This window comes from Catharus ustulatus, chromosome 2 (genome assembly GCF_009819885.2).
Source record: "Catharus ustulatus isolate bCatUst1 chromosome 2, bCatUst1.pri.v2, whole genome shotgun sequence".
In the NCBI taxonomy this organism is placed as follows: Eukaryota; Metazoa; Chordata; class Aves; order Passeriformes; family Turdidae; genus Catharus; species Catharus ustulatus.
This window is the reverse complement of record NC_046222.1, coordinates 1,206,696-1,227,139: the sequence shown is the minus strand read 5'-3', so window position 1 is coordinate 1,227,139 and position 20,444 is coordinate 1,206,696. Positions and strand designations below refer to the sequence as shown.

The following is a 20,444-nucleotide window of genomic DNA, read 5'->3' as shown; positions in this document are numbered from 1 at the left end:
CTTGAATTTTCATCCTTTATTTTCTGTAAGAGTACCCAAAACTTTTCCTTACTTAAAATTAAAAATCCAACAATCTGAATTACAGAACAAACACACTGAGTGGAGCTTTTTGAGTGCTTGTTCTTGAAACTCCTGCCTCCAATCCATTAAATAAACAGAGTGATCTCACTGATGGCACAGGTTGGGAATTTTCAGTTGAATGATTCTGGTAAGTGAGACATCACTGAGGGTTTTAATTTTTATACGTCAGGAAAGATAAAATGAATATTATATGGAGAGGCTGGGGTTCAGACAATAATAATTTGTCAACAGGTATTCTCAGAATTGAGGCATCAACTTCAATCTTTCTAGGGTGAGAAGTCTCTGTATTGCTGCCCAAACAGAGTAACAAATCTCCTTTTATCTGACAGTGAAGGGTAAAGTATTTTAAAAAACTCATCTAAAACTCAGAACAAAGTCAAGAGCCCGGATCAGCTGGATTTGCCACACTCAGCACTATTGAGAGCCGTGAAATGGAACAGCACTTCCCAAGGACGTGAGGAGAGCAAGGAAGGAAGGTCAGGAAAACCCATCCTTTCTGGGTAACAACTCCATTCCACAGTCATTTTCCTTTAAAAATGCTGATTGTCCTGGCATCTATTTCTCCTAATACAGAGGAAAAGCTGCTTATTTTTCCTTTTAGACTCTTCCCTCCCTGCAGCATTTGTCACTGCAGAAATCCCTTCCTCTCCATCAAGACCCACCAACGTAAATCAGGGCTGTGTTTGTCAACAAAACACAACATCTGAATTCCCAGCAAAGCCCAGATCAAAGCCCCAGCAGTGTCCCTGAACAACCAGCCTGGAGCAAGGTGGAGATGCTGGCATGAGGCTGCAGTGCTGCCAGAGATCCTGCAGGACAACTGCGCCCTGTCCGTGCCCATCACAGCGCTCAGGGGTGAAGCCTGACTTCCAAATGACAGGGAGCTGCTGCCCAGCCTGCCCTCTGCAGAAAAGGGGAAAATCCTCTTCCTCTGCTAAGCTGTGCAAGTAGAGAAAGCTGCTAAGAAAAGCTGAGGGCAAACCCCAGCTCTCTTCTCTGGGTCAAGAAGTGAGTTCTGGGCTTTTCTGGCCAACAGGGAGAGAGGAGCACTGAAGTTTTAGCTTTGTGAAATCAGGGTTTCAGGATTTTAACAGGAGAACAGCCACAGTCTGCACCCAAGGCAATGCAGGGCTCATCTGAGGCTGAAACATGATCTGTATCTCAGGATAATCCTACCCATCCAAAGGCTGTGGTGGTAAGTCTGCTTTAGTGAGGTCCAGATCCAACTCACTCATGGAGTATCACTACCTAGTTCTGTCTGGGAGTACCTGAAACCCAGTGAGACTCTCCCACCTGGAGCACTGCATCCACATCCAGGGTCCTTAGCACAGGAAGGACATGGACCTGTTACAGCAGGCCCAGAGGATGTCTGAGTGAAGAAGGGTTTAAGAGTCCCTACAAAAAGATTCTCTCTGGCGTCTGCTCCTTCTTGAACTTCCACAGAAAGTAACTTTAAGGAATTTTTCTAACTGTCTCACTGTCCTGTTCCTGTCAGGAATAGAAAGTTATAAATAAATATAACTAATAAATAAAGCTTCTTTAAACCAACAAGGCTTGATGAAGCTTGGAGTTTCCTCTTCTCCCACACCCTGGAGGAGCTCCCACCACACAAACACGGGAACAATGGACACTGGAAGACCACGAAAGCCTCAAGTTCCTTTCAGCTGGGTGCCCACGAACACACTCTGCACTTTCCCTTACCCCAGAGCTTTGTGTTTTCTGCTGTCAGGAGTTTGGGGCTTGTTTGCAAGTTCTTTGTTTGCTCTCATTAGTCACTTGATGATTGTTCTGCACATCATTTTGTTCCTTTACAATTTCGCCAGGGTCATTGTTTTTACTGACAAAACCTTTGTTGTTGGGGTGCTGCAGTCTCCTCTGAGCACAGAAAAATATGGAACAGCCACCAACAGATGCCTGTCACCCTCCACCAATGCAGGAAAAACATCCCTTTAAAACAAGAATATGCAAAATTAACGATAATAACAAGATTTGCCTCCACCACCTGCAGCTGTCACATTTTAGGATGAGGGTCTGGTAGGTGAACACAGGCATGGAAGGAAATGCCCTTTATAATTCCTTGTAATTTCCACAGGGCTGACAGCAGTGAGAGTTACCTGCTGGAGACAGCACTAAATTGACACTCCAGGGTTAAAGGACAATTCCACTGAAATCAGTGAGAATGCCCTGATGTGAGACTGCCACAACCATGGAAAACCAGATATTCAAATTCTGCCATGTAAGGCTTAAAAACCCCTGGATGATATGAACAGATTCTAGGAATATCTAGAAATACATTCCCCAAAAGTATCTCCCAAGACTTCCTGGACCTAGTTTGCTTTTTCTTGCACAGCTCTGGAATAAATCCCAGGGAGATTCCACCTTTGACAGGATGCATTTTTAATAAACTGCATCTTTGCTTTTGTACTTCCTCATTCTTGGGGGGGAAAAAAATGCTCTGGCTCAAATCCAACAGACAACTTTGTGGCAGAGCTGTCACCATCATCATATCTTTGCATCTGGAAAGTACAGAGTGCTCTACACAGCTCATGCCAGTGAAAATTGGCTTCCTTCACGTGGAAAAATGTGCATTTAAATCCTTCAGCACTTTGACACCATTTCTGCTCTTCAAGGATTCTTCTGCTGACCACAACATCATCGTCACCATTACAAAATGTCTGAGGAACAGCAGTGGGGTGTATGCTCTGTCTGGATTTTTTAGTTCTTCTTACCCAAAAATAAATTATTTTGCTGCTCAGCTCTACAACTATTTTGATATTTCGACATGGAAGGTAAGTTCAAGAAATGCACTTTGCTTGAGAACAGGCCAGAGCTGATTATTTTTACCTACTACAAAAGCAAATCTTACACAGAGAACCACCTCCAAGAAAGCTCTGGGAATTCTTCCTTACAGAATTCCATCCACATTTACCAGCAGGTTTCCATATGAACAAACTCTCATGCTACAGGTGAACCATCCCTGACTCAGACACAAGCTTGGATAAATCCCAATCTTTTCTATATTACAGCAACACAAGCTTCTCTTGTTAAGACAAACCTCAAACTGACACAGATGTGCAGATGAAAATGCATTTCACAACAATTCCCAATGCTTCTTGATAAATATTTTCATTAAAATATTCTCTTAAAACTATTTTCTTAATATGTTCTTCAAAAAAATTAAGAAACAAGCATTTTCTTAAAAATACTCCCCTGGTAGATAAAATGCATGAAAAAGGAGTTTAAAAAAAAGAATAATCAGATACTGACATTCTGTAGGAGCTTTTGTTTCCTCTTTTGCACCCTTGAAGTTTTTTAACCAGCTGTTTTGGTGGGTTTAGGTTTTAATTTAGTTGATTTGATCTCTGTGTTATCATTTTAATTTACTTCTTCAGATAAATCTCTTCAACAAAACCTTTTCTGCCCCAGCACATGCTGTTGTTCCCAACTGCTCCTTGGATTTATCACCTCCATCTGTTTGTTCTCTCTATGTGGGTTGAAAGTCACCTGTATTCAGTGAACAGGCTATTCAAAGGCTGCTCATGGACTAGGTTCAGGGATGGAAATGTCCCAATATTAAAAATTTCAATAATTTAATATATTCCCAAGCGTTTCAGATTCGTATCTGCCAGAGAGATACAACCTGCAGCTTGATGTGATCCTGCAAATGGAACATTGCTCTGTCTCACCCACAACACAAATGGTCTTGCTGGGATACTCAGAATATTCAGGCATTTTCCAACTCAGATTACAAATTCAATTACATTTTATGCTAATGTACGAAACAAATAAGCAATATGAAAAGGGCAGGGTGCATCTCATACAGGGAACCCCACGTTCCTGAACAGGCACCCTACAAAAGGATTACTCTGCCAGTCATGCTAAAATGCAAGGACCAAACCCAACAAAACCATTTCTAGGAATCTGTGTCATCTACACAAATGTGTTCTTACAAGGGAAATGGCCCAGAGTGACAGCACTGTGATTATCTGCAATAATTATGGAATCACACAACAATGACAGCAATTATCTCCCACAATAAAGGAAAAAACATGATGGGGGTAATGCCAAAGGTGTGGCAGCTGCAGGGCAGCAAGAAGATTAATCTGGGGTTCCCAAACCCCACTTGGGAATTCTGTGTGCCTATTATGCTTTATTACTTTTAGGAGTCCATTCTCAATTATCTCCAGGGGAATCACACTAACAATTTATGCCAGCACTCCTTGTAAGCACCAGTGGGTGAGGACAAAGATAATTTGAGCCTGAAGTCCGTAATTAAAAACATTGTGAAAGGTTTTTCCCTTTCACAAACAGATTCCCCCCATCCCAAAGCCTGGCACAGAATCCCCATTCCAAACAGTATTCCTGAACAAGGATGGATGGAATCACCAGCCATGCCATATTCTCCAGAAGCTGAGAGGATTTTCTAGTCTTCCACTGTTTGATAGACAGTGATGGGTAACAAAAATCAACAGAAAAATGAACAAAAATGGGATCTAGTGCTATTAAATCTTTTAATTAAATCACTTCTGAAGTGTGGCCTGATTGGGAATACCCAAATACACTCTGGTCTCCTGACAGTATTTGTTGAACATAACTGCATTAAAGTTAAGCTCCTTTTCAAACTTATTTCAGCCCTGTAGGATTAATACTCAAACCTTTTTAAAAACTCCTTAATTTCACAGTGCCATTGCTGAGAGGCCCTCCTGACACTGTGTGGGCAGAGCAGAGCAAGAGACTGAAATCACACAGGAAGAGACATCCCAAGGACCTGGCAGGGCTGGGATTTCTTTGATACAAGGCTGTCTTCAGTGCTGAGTCTTTGCTATTAAATAAATTGAGCCTTTCAGCCAAGTTAATTCACTGAATGCTCCAATATCCCCTTTTAAATTAGAAATGGGGCTCCCAGACCCAGCCAGAGAGAAGGGTCTGTGCTCAGTGGGAATGTTGAGACACGGAATCCAGGGATCTGCACCTGAAGTCACACATGAATATCATAAAAACACACTACAATAATCCAACTGAACAAACTGAGACTGAATCCAACTAGATGAATGGCCCAGTGAGAAGAGCAAGCCCTGACAGATGTGGATCAGCTATTAAAAGATGTTGAATATTTAGGTATACACAGAGCCTGTCAACATTTTACATAGAAAAAAAAGGTATTTCTCAGATTTGCCATTCTCTTTTTATGCACTTTTTTTCTTGGAATTCTATATTTTTGGAATTTATTTTTTATTAAATTGAATTCTCATTTGTTATTATATATAATATATGTAACTCTAGTTTAGTAAATATTGTACAATTTTATTAACAGGAGCAGTTTAAAATTTTGATTTCTAGTACTCTTGAGCTTGAACTAGAAACCCACTATCAACTATCTCTACATACCTGGTTTAACACTCCAGTCAAAAGAAGCTTATCCAAGAAAATTCAGGCACCCAAATCCCAGAATATTGTCATGATTCCTCCCAACAATTTTTTTTTTCATTTTTAATCATTTTCAGCTCCCCATGACTTTTATGTGAGATTAAAAGCCTTGAATCTAAGCACTGAATCTTTCCCAAAGTTTTAAAAATCCATGAGTATTTTTAAAAAGGTCCTCACAGAAAGGTGCTGTTGGATGCCCTGGACAATGCTGGTGCCAAGAGGAAAGTGAGCTGGTATGAACCAATGCATGGAAAAGGTTCTTCTCATTATCCATGAGCAACACTGGGAATACCAGAGAGAGATTAATTCCTTTAATTAGCATTCCAATCCTACAAGCAATTACCTTAGGGCTTTGATAATTTGTAAAACATTATAAAATAATATCCTTGTTCAGCTGGATGATACCATTCCACATGTCAGTCAGCAGGAATCATGGATCTAAGGAAGTTACTGGTAGGGAATATTTGTTTCCCTCCACAGCAAGGGGGTCCAGCCTGGCTGCAAAGCTTTTTAAGCAGAGATGACAGCTTGAACAGACGGAATTTTCTTTTTGGGGATCAAACCTGCAGGGAGGGAGACAAATCACACTGGAGCATTCCCACTCCTCCTCCTCCTCCCCTGACTGAGCTTCTGGGCCAGATTTACAAACCATTATCTCCTTAGCAATTGGTAAAACTAAATAGGAATTTTCAGCTGCAGGAAGGGATTCCAAGGCAAGGAAGTTTTTTAAAGAGTGTGCAAAAACCAGAACTCAAGCAGTCATTGTCTACACAGGGAATGAGCAGCTCCTCACCTCCAGCCATCCCAAAACACCTGCACTATCTCCAAACACAGCAGAGCCTTGGAAGCTCTAAGAATAAAGAACCCCTCAAAATTTGATAGCTGGCCCTATGAAACCCTCCAAGATCTGTGGAAACTCTTCCCAGCTTTGCCTCCCTCTCTGCAAGACAGCTGTAGATTAGAAACCATCTCCCCCATAACGTTTTCAAGGATTTAATTAAACTTCAAATTCAGTGTGACATTTTCCATCTCACACTCATTGGCCTTGTGCTATTTTGGGCCTCATCTCCTTGTTATAATTCTTCCACTGCTTCCATTATTGAAGTCACTCAGAAATGTTTTGTCCTGCCTCTGACGACAGAAGATGAGTCACAGAATCACAGGATGGCTTGGTGGGAAGAGACCTTAAAATCATCTCATCCCACCCCTGCCATGGCAGGAACACCTTTCCCTGTTCCAGGCTGCTCCAGCCCCAATGTCCAGCCTGGCCTTGGACACTGTCAGGGATCCAGGGGCAGCCACAGCTGCTCTGGGCACCTCTGCCAGGGACTCAGCATCCTCCCAGGGAACAATTCCTGCCCAAGATCCCATCCACCCCTGTCCTCTGACAGTGAAGGCATTCCCTGTGTCCTGTCTCTCCATCCAGTGTCCCAAGTTCCTCTCCAGTTCTCCTGGCACTCCTCTGGGCAATGGAGAGGTCTCTGAGGTCTCCACCTTTTCAGTAACTTTTACAGTTTAATATCACATTTAATAGGACAAAACCTGTGCACACACATTCGATTTTAAGAATAATTCATAAGTTTTCCCCCCAGTTTCAATGGAAACACATCCATTCCAGGTAACTCACTGGAACACTGGCTGGTTAGGAGTAACAGCAGAAAAAAAACGCTGAGGAAAAAAGTAACTTTTCCCTGCTTCAATTCTTCTTGCTGCTAAAACCAAAGCCCTCAAGCAAACAAAGCCTTGAAGGATGTGTTTGGGATGCTTTACTCCATGAATCCTAAAGCAGGAATGCTGCCTGCCTCCAGACAAAGCGTGGTTGCCCCACCTGCCTCCCAAACGGAGCAGACCAGGTGCTTCCTGAGCTGGGCTGCTCCCCAGAGCAGTTCCAAGGCTGCTGTCTGGCACAGGCAAGTATTTTGGGAACTGCTCTCATTGTGTTACAGTGGGGCTTGGAAACAAGGTGGCAGTTTCATTTCCTGCTCTGAATGAGCGGCTTTATGACAGCTGACCAAAATATCTCAAAGCCCCCTCCAAATCCAAAACGGTTTCTACATAAAATCTTTAAATGGAAAAAAAAAAAAAAAAAGGTAAAAAAAAGGATTTTAGGTTTTCTGCTACCTCCTTCAACTAGATTTCTCCCAGATTCCTTTCAAGTTACTGCTTCCCAATCCTAATCCTTTCCCCTACACTGCCTTCCTGGTACTTCTTTCTAGCAGGCGTCTTGAATTTTTTTTTTTTTTTGGTTTTCCAGTAATTTTCCTTGTTTTACATTCAGCTTAAATCCCTGATTTCACCCCTGATCATTCTCCCTCTCTGTCCCTGTGCTCAGGTGAGACCCCACCTGCAGAGCTGCCCCAGATGGGACCAACATTAGGAGGATGTGGAGCTGATGGAGAAAGTCCAGAGGAGGGCACAGAGCTGCTCCAGGGCTGGAGCCAGGCTGGGAGAGCTGGAGGAGCTCACCTGGACAGGAGAAGGCTCCAGGGAGAGCTCAGAACCCCTTCCAGAGCCTAAAGGGGCTCCAGGAGAGCTGGAGAGGGACTGGGGACAAGGCATGGAGGGACAGGACAAGGGGGAACGCCTTTCTTTCATAAGCATCTGCAAAATCACACTGCGCTTTCACAATCAACACTTTTCTTAAGTTATTTCTGTGAAAACACCAAAGGAAATCTCACTGAAAAGTTAGTCACATTATCAAGAAATAATTTACTTCACCCTGAAAAAATGGTCATTGTTTTAAGACAATTAAGTTGCCTTGAGCCCTGAATTAAGACTCTGCCATGCTGCTTTTACACTACGTGGAGGAATAAACACCTGGATCCCTGAAATAAATGGGTGAAATGCTTCTCCAAGGGATCCATTTGTGACTGGAACACGAGGTGGGACAAACTGACTGTCACCAGGCCAGTGTGACCATCACACTTTCTCATCTTCACAACAGCAACAGCTGTGACTCAGACCCACTCCTGTGCCTCAAGGTTGCATGAAAAGCCTGCTGATGAGCAACGTGATTTTTCAGGGGGTGAGTGGTGGATTTGAAGATGAAAAGACATATTTTATCTATGAAAAATTGGAAATGTAAGAACTGAGGGGCAGAGGGTAGGCCTGGATGGGATCTTGGGCAGGAATTGTTCCCTAGCAGGGTGGGCAGGTCCTGGCACAGGTGCCCAGAGCAGCTGTGGCTGTCCCTGGATCCCTGGCAGTGTCCAAGGCCAGGCTGGACAGGGCTTGGAGCAGCCTGGGAGGGTGGAAGGTGTCCCTGCCATGGCAGGGGTGGCACTGGAGGAATTTTAAGGTCCCTTCCAACCCAAACCATTCCATGATTCTATGACATACATACACCATAGTTACTGGTGCAAATACCATTTACTCTTAAGGCAAATAAACCTCTCCTGCTTGTGGTTTTACCAAAACTAACATCAAAAGTTGCATTTCTAGTGCAAATCCTCTTTTCACTTCCCTGCAAACATTAACTCACAGTCAGCCTGAATCCAAGTGCTGAAGTTAGCACACATTCCATGGATGTGAACACCTAAAATTCTCTAAGGCACTTCTCAGCTATCAACTGGGAATGCCAGAGATGAGCATTTAAGAACAAGAGACCACAACTGTGTATTAATGATCTAGCAATTTATGTGGATGCAGAAGCACACCACAGCCTGGAATTCTTTCCCCCCAGGTTTGATGTGCACATCAACACAGAAGCAGATGTCCCTGGATGGGAAAACAGTGTGGGATCAGGATCAGCTGCTGTGGAACCCACAACGAGCATCTTCTGGAACACCGGGATCATGTGCTGAGCATGATCCCTTCAGTCACCCCCTTCTGTGGGAATGACCATGAGGAAGCCAAGCACACTCATGAACTGCCTGGGAAGGAAAGTTCCTGTGCCCATCTGATGCTGGAGATAATGCCATCCACGCTGCTTTCACTGGGATTACAAAATATTTGTGGCTGGCAGCTGACAAGGACTGGAAGTGAAACAATAGTTCTTCCACTTGCACAAGTCCCCTCTGCACTTTTAAGGGAGTTTTACAGGATCTTAAAAGAATTGGTAGCACTGAAATAATAAAAGAGATTTATAGAAGAAAATGGAAATCTCTGGTGACTTCAGAATTACTTTATCTTAATGCTATTTTTTTGTTGAGGGGCAGACTTTCCACTTTAAAAAGGAATCCCCTGGGTGCTTCTAAATCATTCCAGAAAGTTGGAAACAATACTGTGGACGTAAATTGATTTCTTACAGTGATAATATTGGTTCTGCCTGTTCCAGAGGCTACAGAAATATGTGCTGATGCAAATGGTACCCTTTTATTTCTACAGGACACAGCAGTGCTGGGATAACATTCCTGAGCCTATTTAAGACTCTCAGCTACCGTGTTAACTTCTTTTTCAATTCAGACAGAGCCACCAGGGGAAAGAACTCTTTGCCACACACATCCTATTAATTTCAGGGCATAAAGCAAATTATTAACTGAAAGCCACCAAGTCCTCAATTTGGGGTCATTTTTATAAACACTGCCAGCTCCAGCTGAATCTCATTTGTGCAAGTCATGTTTGGAGCCTGCATTTCCATTTGTTTCAAATGATCATTGAAAGTGCATGGGAAAAGTGATGGATGACTGTGCTGAAAACAGAGAAGTCAACACAGCTTCACAAAAACTCCCAACCATTCTAACAAATAAAAACCAGGGCTCACCAGAACATGAAGGTTCCAGCACTGCTGGAACTCATGCAGTTACTCCAATTAATTGCAGAAAAAAACAAAACCAGAAAGCAGAAGGTGGGGAATCCCAAGGAGAACCTCCTTACAAAAAAAAAAATAAAAATGCTGGTTTAAGGAATGACAGAGTAGCTCAGGTTTAAAAGGGAGATACTGGTTCAACCTCTGCACTCAGAGCAAGGTCAAGTACACCAGACTGCTCATTCCTTGGAAATCAGCCAGATCTCTTCCTCTATCAGTGTCCTTAGAAACAGACAAAGGTGTGGGAAAGCCACACTTCACCTGCAATTTTATAAATCAACCTCTCAAATTAACAAAGCGCTGCTGTAACTTGTGTTCTTAGTGTCACCCACACCTGAGCAAAGGGCTGTTGCAGGGAAATGATGTAACAAAGTTTTTATTCAAACCTGCCAAATCATCGCAAGAACTCTGATCAAGAACAAGAGCCAAATTACACAACTCCACTTCCTCGTGTCAAGCAAACTGGAAAGTACAGAAAAAACCAGAAAAGCAGCCTGATAATTACATCAGGATAAAAGAAACCACTGAAACCACAAAGACAAAGCACCAGCTTTTGACACTGTTCTCCCTCAAACACCAAAGCCCACATGAGCCATGACATTAAATACTTCTTTTTAAAAGAGCTTAGTTTAGAAATACCTGCTGCTACTGCCTGCTACCTTCTCCAGAATTTTTCTGTGTTCCTCAGCTCTGGTACAGGGTGCCCAGAGAAGCTGTGGCTGCATCTGCATCCCTGGAATTATTCCAGGCCAGGTTGGAGTACCCTGGGATAGTGGAAGGTGTTGGAACTGGATGGGCTTTGAGGTCCCTTCCAACCCAAACCATCCTGTGATTTTGAAAAATAAGTTTTTGTTCCCTCTTTCTCTCTCTAAATAATCTCAGGACTATTTAAAGTGTCCAGCACACCTGCTTTTCTTTTTTTCATGCCAACATTTCCTCATAAGCTGCTGTGTAAAGTCATTCTTTGGGGTGGTTCATGAGGGCAACTAACAGGATTAAGAGCACAGCACTAAAAATGATAAAGTTTCTAACAGGATGAATATCAAAACAATCCTGATTTGACTTCAACCACCATCTTCGACTTCCCTCTGACCTCAGTTTGCAGTAAAAATCAGGCAGACAACTTATTTTTAAAAGGGTTTGTGGAGTGTTTTTCACACTCAGGTGAGATGGCAACTCTTCCTAAGCAGCTTGTCAGGATATTGGCACAGAATAAAACATTACCAGGCTTTATTTAGTCTGTGCTTCAAGGGGTTTTAATTTCATTGCAGAGATTGAAATGGCCATAAAGGACAGATAATAAGAAAGGTAAAAGGATTCAAATATTTTCTGAACAGAGACCTAGAATGACTTTGGTCCTTATTAAGTAGTGCAACTGGAAAACTAGGAAGGCACAGAAGGAACAATTTTTCATCCTATTAAAAAAGCTGGAAGCATTTTATATTTTCTTTCCCTGTTTAGTCCGTGCTGGTTTTCACAGTTACAAACACAGCAGAGCCAATCACTTTTTCTTCTCTGCCTAAAAATATTGCAAAATAAAATAACATACCCCAAACCACTGAAAACGAGCAGGATCTATGTGTACCAGGAACCCTGCCCATGAAAAGCCCCCTTTGCTGCCCGTGACAGAAAACAAAACAAGGCCACAAGGTGGATTTGTGATTCATCTGTCACAGGACAGCACCACAGCAACATTCCAGAGCCAGGAACAAACACAAGGAACAAACCCAGCAGCAGCTTCCTCTTGGGAGCAGCCCAAGGTGCCTCAGCCCAGCACACATCACACTTTCCCCACAGGCTGGAAATACCTCCTGCAGGCATGAACCAACACTGTGGTTGCAAAATATCCCCACCCCTCCTTTCTCCAACACCAGAACAGCCTTTCATTGGATTTTATTGTCACCAAGATCCATTCTCCAGGCTCTCAGCAAGACAAGCTGTACCTGCCCTGTTCAGCCCAACTTGCACAGGATGCCAGGACCAACCCCAATGTCCACATCCAATAACAAACAGTCCAAGATTCTGTTTTACATTAAATAAGGCACCTTTTAGCCTATGGAAATAAAAGGTAATACATATATATTAAGATTACCAATTACAGTGCTACCAATTATTAATATGAATTAGGTAATATAAAGAGAAAACAGATGGGAAGAGGCAGCCACATCAGCTGAGTTTTGAACCCAAAATTTACCAACGCAGCCAAGTCAATGTCAGAGCTGAGAGTAAAATCTCTTGTGTTCTAGGAAAGTGAGCACTGTCTGCACATGCAGATGGTGCAGAGGGATGGTCTGAGAGTGCAGTGCCACAACTCCAACCCAAAGGCAGCAGCTGGATGCACGTCCTGGCCAGGGACTGGGTGTGCACCAGCCAAGCCAGAGGCAGCAGAACCCACATAGCTCCACTCAATCCTGGAAGCAAGAATTCCACAAAACCAAAACCCACCGAGAAGCTGTCTGTGATGGATGCAAACAGAAACAGCCTCTGACACGTCTGTCAGTGTTACAGTAATACAGCCAAGTATCAGCTGAACAATCCTCATGGGGTTTTTTCCATCGCTAAAGATTTCATCGTTTTTGGGGAACAGCTAGAAAAACAGGCACTGGCTTCAAAATCTGAACATTCTGAGGAGATACTTGATGTGATTCAGAAATGTGGAGAGCCCTGAGCAGTTCAAAGATCAGCTCAAGGGCAGCTAAATGGGGAAACACTCACAGCACGTGGCACTATAGGAATACCTAAGGACTTACTAATACTGAGATAAAAGGCACATTTTTAGAATATTAATCATAACACAGTAGCAAAGATGTTTAGTTTAGACACTACAGCTACTTACAGCATGTAAAATATACTGGGTCACACCACCAGTCAAGCTAGTGAAACAAAAACTGTGCTGGAAGAGTGGAACTCCCTTCCAAAATCCTCCCTTTCCAGTGATGTCACCTAGCGATTAGAAACATTGCACAGGTGTCTCCATTTCTTTATCCTCCACTCAATTTTCCAGTTCCAGCATCTCCTTCTAAAATGGGAATTCAGAGTTCTTTATACTTTTTTCCCCCAAGTTACTGCATTTCCCTTTTTAGCATTAATTTCATGTGCTATTTTCTGCCTGGTCAACCAAAATTGGCAAGATCTTGTTCCATTTCTCAGTCATTGTACATTTGCTTACATTGAATGATTCTTCACCTTCAACGGGTCACCTCTCTCCCCAGCTCCTTCTCCATTTGTGTTAAATCATTCTGCTAAATAAAATAATCATTTTTTCTATACTTTATACAGTGTGGTTCCCTCAGGAATTTCAGAAGGAGGAGAAGGAGAAACCAGAACCCTGCCAGCAAATCCCATTCCAGATTACAAGCTGCAGTTTCTATTATGTTTATTTATACATTTAAGCAGTTTCATACTTCAGTTTACATTAGAGCTCCTGGATGAAGGAAGGAATTTGAGTCCAGTGGTGCATTATTCTTGATTTTCCTCAAGATTTTCCCTCTCTCTCTTCTAAAATCTCCAGTAGCCACTTCAATTAAGGGACCAAGCCAGTGACTTTCTCTGCCTTGCTCCAGAGAATGACCTCATTCCCAGGACACCTGGGTGTGTTCCCAGGGAATTTCACTCATGACCAACAGTGCAAGAGACCCAAATTTACAGCTCTTCATTAAAAACACACTTTTGTTTACCAGACAAAGAGATTCAACTGCTATAAATATCTGAGAGATGCAGAAAAATAAACCCTGAGTGCTGTCCTTTCCTTCCACAGTAATTTGGCTGCATGAAAGCACTTAGGCTTTCAGTAAAGCACAATTATTTATATCAAAGAACAAGTTGTAAGGTTTTTTTCTGTATTAAAAAAAAAAGATTCAGCTTGAGAAAGGCTTGAAAAAAATTACCAAGGCTATTTGCTCATTTTTCTAAATGATTTCAAAAACCCTTTTTGTTTGTTTTGTTGTGAACATATTCAATTTCCTTCTGGAACTGTTCCCAAGTAAGAGCATTAAGTGATGACAGCCAACCATGCATGTAAGTATGGAATTATCTTATGTAAGCATCAATTAATAATTTTATCTGCACCAGGCACAAGGAAATTCTTTACAAGCATTTCCATGTACTAAGCATTTAGTCAGCACAAATATTCACATTTTACTGACAGAGAAGTACACACACAGGGAAAAACAGGAGAACTCCTTTGGTGTTCTCATTTTTTTACCTCACTTACCTGCTTTTCATATCAACATACCAATATTTCCCCCCCACAAAATGCAAAGGCATGCTGATAATGCAGGGATTTGCTATAATTCTATGCTATTTCTCCAATAAAGCAATTCAAAATGCAAATGACAGACCTCTAAGTCACCCTGCCTGGAATAGTTTGTAAAGAGCAAATTAAAGTTTGAAAATGTCACCATGTGAAATGCAGACTGATGAAGTGTGAAGTAGATGATTTTACAATTGATCTGTAACTCTCAAGTTCAAAGACACAGGAATACTGTACATTTAATTAATTCCAGGGTGATATTTAAGAAAAAACAACTGTGAGCAATCAGATTTGAACTTTTTAAAGTGTGTCATTTCCTCTGAGTTCAAGTAGCTACTCCTGCCTTGACCTGGCAAATTGCCACAGGTGAGAACAACAATGCTGACTGCTGTTCCCTAAAATCCATAGTTTGGAAAACACGGTATTTAATAACTCTAGCTCATCAATCACACCGTAAAGAAGTGCTCTGATCAGATACAAAATAAAAAGGATTATGAGATACGGCACTAAAGAATTGAAAAAATCTCCAGTTTCCTTACAAAAGGAAAACACAGGGCTTAGTTTGACAGACCTGACTCCTTTACCAAAGGAGTTTTATCCAAGAGAGTATTTCAGCCAGGTTTTTTTAGTCCTTTATCCAAGTGAGTTTTATCCAACTAAGTTTTTCAGAAAAGAACTGAATTAAAAAATGGAAAGTGCTCAGTTTTGGGGCCTGAAAGCTGCTTGCACATTTTTAGACACCCCTGCAGGTTCCACCCTCCCTCTCACTTTTGGCACTTCACTGGAAAAGGCAATCCAAGCTCCCAGATTTTCCCACTTCCCAGAATCCAGCTTCCTTACCTTCATGATGTTGACTAGGTCTGTTTGATAGTAGCGATCCTGGTGTGCATTGGCAGCTGCTAAAGTGAGGAGATAATCGTTCCTGGCATGGATAGCCTTGGAATTGCACTCGGATCGCCGGGCTTTTAACTGCAACAAGTGAAAACACAGCTCACAAGGAGAAGCTGAATGACCAAGCAGACATCAATAGCAAATTAATTGTGTGTATATGTGTTAATACAGTGAAAACTTTAGGGCATTCATAGCTTTTAAGCCTTCCTAATGATGAGGGGATTCCTGATGGATTTTTCTCTCCTGCAACTGGAATTTCACATGTGGTCTTCAAAGATCAGTTTTAACTCAAATTAGAAAAAAAATTAAAAATTCCTTGCATAGATTCCATATATAATTCTATACTCTGCCCAGATGAGCTCTTAGCTCATCCTTTGTCCTACCAATTTCCCTTCCAAGCTGTCCTTCACCTCTGCATTCCAGACAATTTGGGGCATTTGACTCATGAAATGAGCAGCAAAATCCAAGTTTTATACTCACCTTCACACTTGCCTTCTGCAAGCTTATTCTTGACTGAAAAAGACTAAGTTTGGACCTGGAAAAGAAATGAGCAGAAGAAACTGACTTACTGCCTTGCGACATTTCTACAGAAGTATTTCTTAGCTGTCTGAAGTCAACAGCTATTTTAATCTGAGTAACACTGTAGTATAAATTTGCTCCAAAATTCCCAAGCTCAAAATTTTGGTTGTTTTTGTTTGTGTTTGTTTACTTTCTTCAGGTATTACAGGTAATTTTATTAAAGTTCTTTCCATCATCTCTCAGAAAGACAGAAGAGATCTCTAAGGAAACCATTATTTCATTCCCTGAAAGCAATTCTGGATAACTTCTAAAAATAAAAATTAAAGAAAAAAAAGAAAAAAAGGGTGTGGTAAACTCCCACAAGACAGGCCAGACTCCAAACCCAAAACATGTGTTACTGGTTTTCCTGGAAGGAAGGAAATCACCCTCTTTAGGATGTCAAGGAACAGAAAAAACCCTAAAGCCTTGAGAATTTATCTCAAAAAATGAAAAACAGTGTCCTGTTGCCTCTCCCCCTCTAAATGGACTGATAGCAAATTTGAGATGTAGACAGAAAATGAAGTCAGGAGGCTTTAATACCAAAAAACTGCCAGCTGACACACTGTCCATAGAAAATGCCAATTTAAAGCTGTTTCTTGAACTTCCTTCCTAAACAAACCAACACAAACAAGTTCTAATTTCCTCTCTGGGTGTGCTTGAAATAGCTACAAAAATGTATAGAAGCAAAATGCAAAGGCAACCTGGCACAATCTCCTTGAAAGCCAAATATCAAGTGCAAAAATTAATACAAGTGTGCTTTTTGGGGCTGCAATTATTTCTACATATGCCATTATAAAAACATACTTGGCCTCAATATCAGCTTTCTCCCGCACCGCCTGAGCCATCTGTTCAGTCTCAAAATATTTCTTTTTGCCCTTAGCTAAATCTTTGACTGTCTCCTGCAATTCAGCTTGGATCCTTGTCAGCTGGTCCACGCACTGAAAAAAAGCATTCAGGAAAGAAAGTATTACTTTTTTGTGCACACAAATAATATTATCATCATTGTTCTGCTGCTTCTTATGGCATTTTATAGGGAAGGACAGAGTCTTCAAGTCACTCCTGGTCAATTATTCATGCAGTTCTTTTAAAACTGATCAGAACATAAAACCTTCTCTCTTCCTTTCTGCTGCTGTTTAAACTGTTATGATAACCCACAAATTAAACATAAAAGTTCTGAGAGCTCGGGATGCGGTAAATAGTTGAAGTCATTGGAACACAACTGGGAAAAATCCAAAGGTAATCTACTGGAAGTGATACAAAAAAAAAAAAAGATTAATCTTTCCTTCTTTAAAAATTAAAACATGAGGCAAAAGCTGCCACATAAAACACAACAGGAAGAAAGATGATTATATTCAGTAATTCTTCAGACACCCTGCCAGCTTAGGAAAAACCCCAACAAAGTGGGAAAGGATCTCTGCTAAGCAGGATCAAGGTAAGAAAACCAACGTGAATCATCAATGTCTAGAATTAAAACTCCCTTCAGAAGAGATTACTAAAGATTTTCCTTTACCCAAACTGGATTAATCACACAGGAGATTGATAGTCCAGTGGATTTCCATTTAATTACCGACATCACAGGCTGGATGTGGTCAGTGAAGGCTCCAGCAGCACCCAGGGTGAGTTCAAGCAAACCAAATTGCCTTTGAGTCTTTAAACACCACCCCAAAGGTCCCAGCTCTTTTCACAGCATCATCACCCCCTGGCTCCCCTCATTCCAGGTGCTGAACACTCCTCCAAAACCCCTCAGCTTCTCCACTGCACTAATTATTAAAGCATTAACCTCCCTGGGGAGCACTGCAGGGCTAACGAGGTGCTGTAATCCAACAACATGACATGCACTTCCCCTCTTCCACTGCTCAAAAATAACACCAGCCTCCTGCAGAAAACAAACTGGCAGCCAACAGGAATTGCTGGCCTTCTCACCACACAAGCCTGCTCTCCCTGAAGCTGTCAAACTGCTATAAAGCACAGAGAAATTCCCACTAAAGCCACTGTTTGATGTGTGCAGACCAATAAAGCAATGGGCTCCAGGGGGAAATTCCCTAGAGGTTGGTTTGGGGAGTGGTGCAAGGCAAAATTTGGATTTTTGGAGACCTCTGGGCGCATCACTGAAAAATGAAAGGTAAAAAAAAATCTCTATGTAATGGATGGCTGACAAAGACCTAAAAGCCTGTGAAAAGGACTGGGGTTTTGCAACATCTCCTGCCAGCATCAAAGAATTAAAATATCAAATAACACCAGTTGTTAAAAAGATCATTTGAGAAGAGTTAAATAATCTTGGTTTGCATCCCTGTAGGATAAAAAATTGTCAGGAGACTGGATGCCACTTTAGATGGTTATTCCCCTGTAACCTTACAAGGATTTTGCTGACTGAATTTTAATTTTGATAAGCTTTTGTCTGAATGGAGGTCAGAACAATTCTTTCTCTGTCCATTATGTATCTCTTTGGGAATTCAAAGGGAAGGGTGAGAGACTGCACTGTGTAAAACAATAAACTGGTTGTGTAGGAAAATTAATCCTGCCAAGTGGATGATAATTCCATGTTGTAGGAAAAGCATATCACTGTTAGAATACTCTGAACCAGAATGCTGCTCTGATAATTGTAATAACTTGTTCTGCTGTTTCAACAGTGCAGAAATAAAGGAACTTCTATGGCTTTTAAAAATTTAAAGATCCCACTTCTGCTGCTGATTCATAAACACTGAACTATCACCACGTGCAGAAGAATAAAGTACTATTATTTACCAGTGAGAATGCCATAAAATTGCCACAGCATTGTTTGGAAAGCTTCACATGAAAATAAAATTCCACAGACAATAAAACAGCATTAATGAAGTTAATTTTTCCCTCACAAAACAGACATTGCATGCTTCAGAAACGGAGAGCTCACATTACATGCACATCTATTTAAATTTGTCACCAAGTATTTTACAAAATGCTGCTCTAGAACACAGAACTAGGTACATTCTGGGTCTTTGCTGTCACTTTGCAACAAGGACAAGCAAAATGTCTGTTGTTTGGGGGCTTTTTTGGTCATTCAAGGGACACTTTCCACTATTTCCACTATTGCAGGTTTCTCCAAGCCCCATCCAGCCTGGCCCTGGACACTTCCAGGGATCCAAGGGCAGCCACAGCTCCTCTGTGCTGCTCTCACAAACGACTTTCAAATGCAACAAGCAATTAAATGAATATCCAGCTCACTGGAACGACACTATTTTCTCTGCAGGGATAATTAGAGATAATTAAACAGATAATTAAAGAAGCTTTTGGAGCACTTACTTGTGATATTGTTACAGGAGGTGGCTGGACAATCTCCACTCCCCATCCTGGAGATTGCTCAAGCCCTTCCTTTAGATTTCAGATGAACCTTTTCTTAAAATCTGAACTTTTTCCAACAAAAACCACTGCAATTGTCACTGCAAACCCAATGCAATGCAGCTTCTACAGCACAGTGTGAGATTTGCTGAGACACATTGGACCAGCTGGTATCACATTTTTAGAAGTCTCATTTCCAAGCAGTTATAATTTGGGATAACAGCTCAGAATTTTGATCCCTCTCCAACAAGCTGGATTTTGGAAGTGCCACAATAAAAGATTTCTAAAAAACGTATTTTTTCCTCAATAAAAGTGACAGTAGTTGAAAGGATTTATTAAAGCACAAATACCTTCTTCAGCTGCTGCTCCTTAAAGCACCGGACACTCCTGGCTGGTTCAGAAATCAAGTTTTTATAGTTCTCACAGATATTGAGTCGGGACTGGGCCACCTGCATGGTGCCTTCTAAGAGTGATTTCCAAACTGAGTACATGCTCCTAAAATAATGAAACACAGAGAGGGTGTGGGAAGGAAGGAAGGAAGAAAGGGAGGTCAGGTGTTCCACTGAAAATTCGGATTTATGGAATCTCCTGAATTGGAAGGATCCTCCACCAGGATCAGAATCCAGCTCCTGGGCTGGTTTATGTGACAGCAGCACACATTTTTCCAAGGACTGCTTTTAAATCTAAATCTAAAGCACATTCCTTTAGGCTGAACTAGCAAATACCTCCACTTTTAACAAAACTTTTAATGGGATTTTCCCGCCTGCTCCTGTCTTGTGATTCAACTTGTTGCCAAACATTTTAGATTCAGAACGTGGTGATGGGGAGGGAGGGGTTTGGAGATTTCTGGGATCTCACGTGGGATCTCATGGCATGGAAGGGGTTGGGTGTTATGATAATAAATAAATTAATAATTCAGTTTATTTCTTTCTAAACACACAACTGGTGAGAGGGTGCTGAAAGTCCCAAACACAAATCTGTCCATTTCTTCCTGTTTGAAATAAAACTTGTTGGAACACAAAGAAGATAATAAAACAAAGCCTCTAAAAGCTTATTCCAAATATTTAGGAGGTGCTGTTCAAAGGCCTTCAGCAACTGAGTTATTTCTGGTTTCATGTTTTATCCATCTCTCATGTTAATGAAATCAAGTTTTGTAAACAGCCATCTCTTGCT

General features: G+C 41.5%; 1 protein-coding gene across 2 annotated transcripts in view; it reads right to left on the bottom strand.

The window, feature by feature from the left end:
- FCHSD2 (FCH and double SH3 domains 2) overlaps nucleotides 1-20,444 on the bottom strand; it is a 115,597-nt gene that overhangs the window by 35,958 nt on the left and 59,195 nt on the right. For both annotated transcript variants that reach the window (XM_033052218.1, XM_033052219.1), the window contains exons 5-8: nucleotides 19,622-19,766; nucleotides 16,761-16,894; nucleotides 15,879-15,933; nucleotides 15,348-15,476 (exon numbers count right to left, since the gene is read on the bottom strand). In XM_033052218.1, coding sequence (XP_032908109.1) covers nucleotides 15,348-15,476; nucleotides 15,879-15,933; nucleotides 16,761-16,894; nucleotides 19,622-19,766 — 463 coding nt within the window. The remainder of the gene's footprint in view (nucleotides 1-15,347; nucleotides 15,477-15,878; nucleotides 15,934-16,760; nucleotides 16,895-19,621; nucleotides 19,767-20,444) is intronic.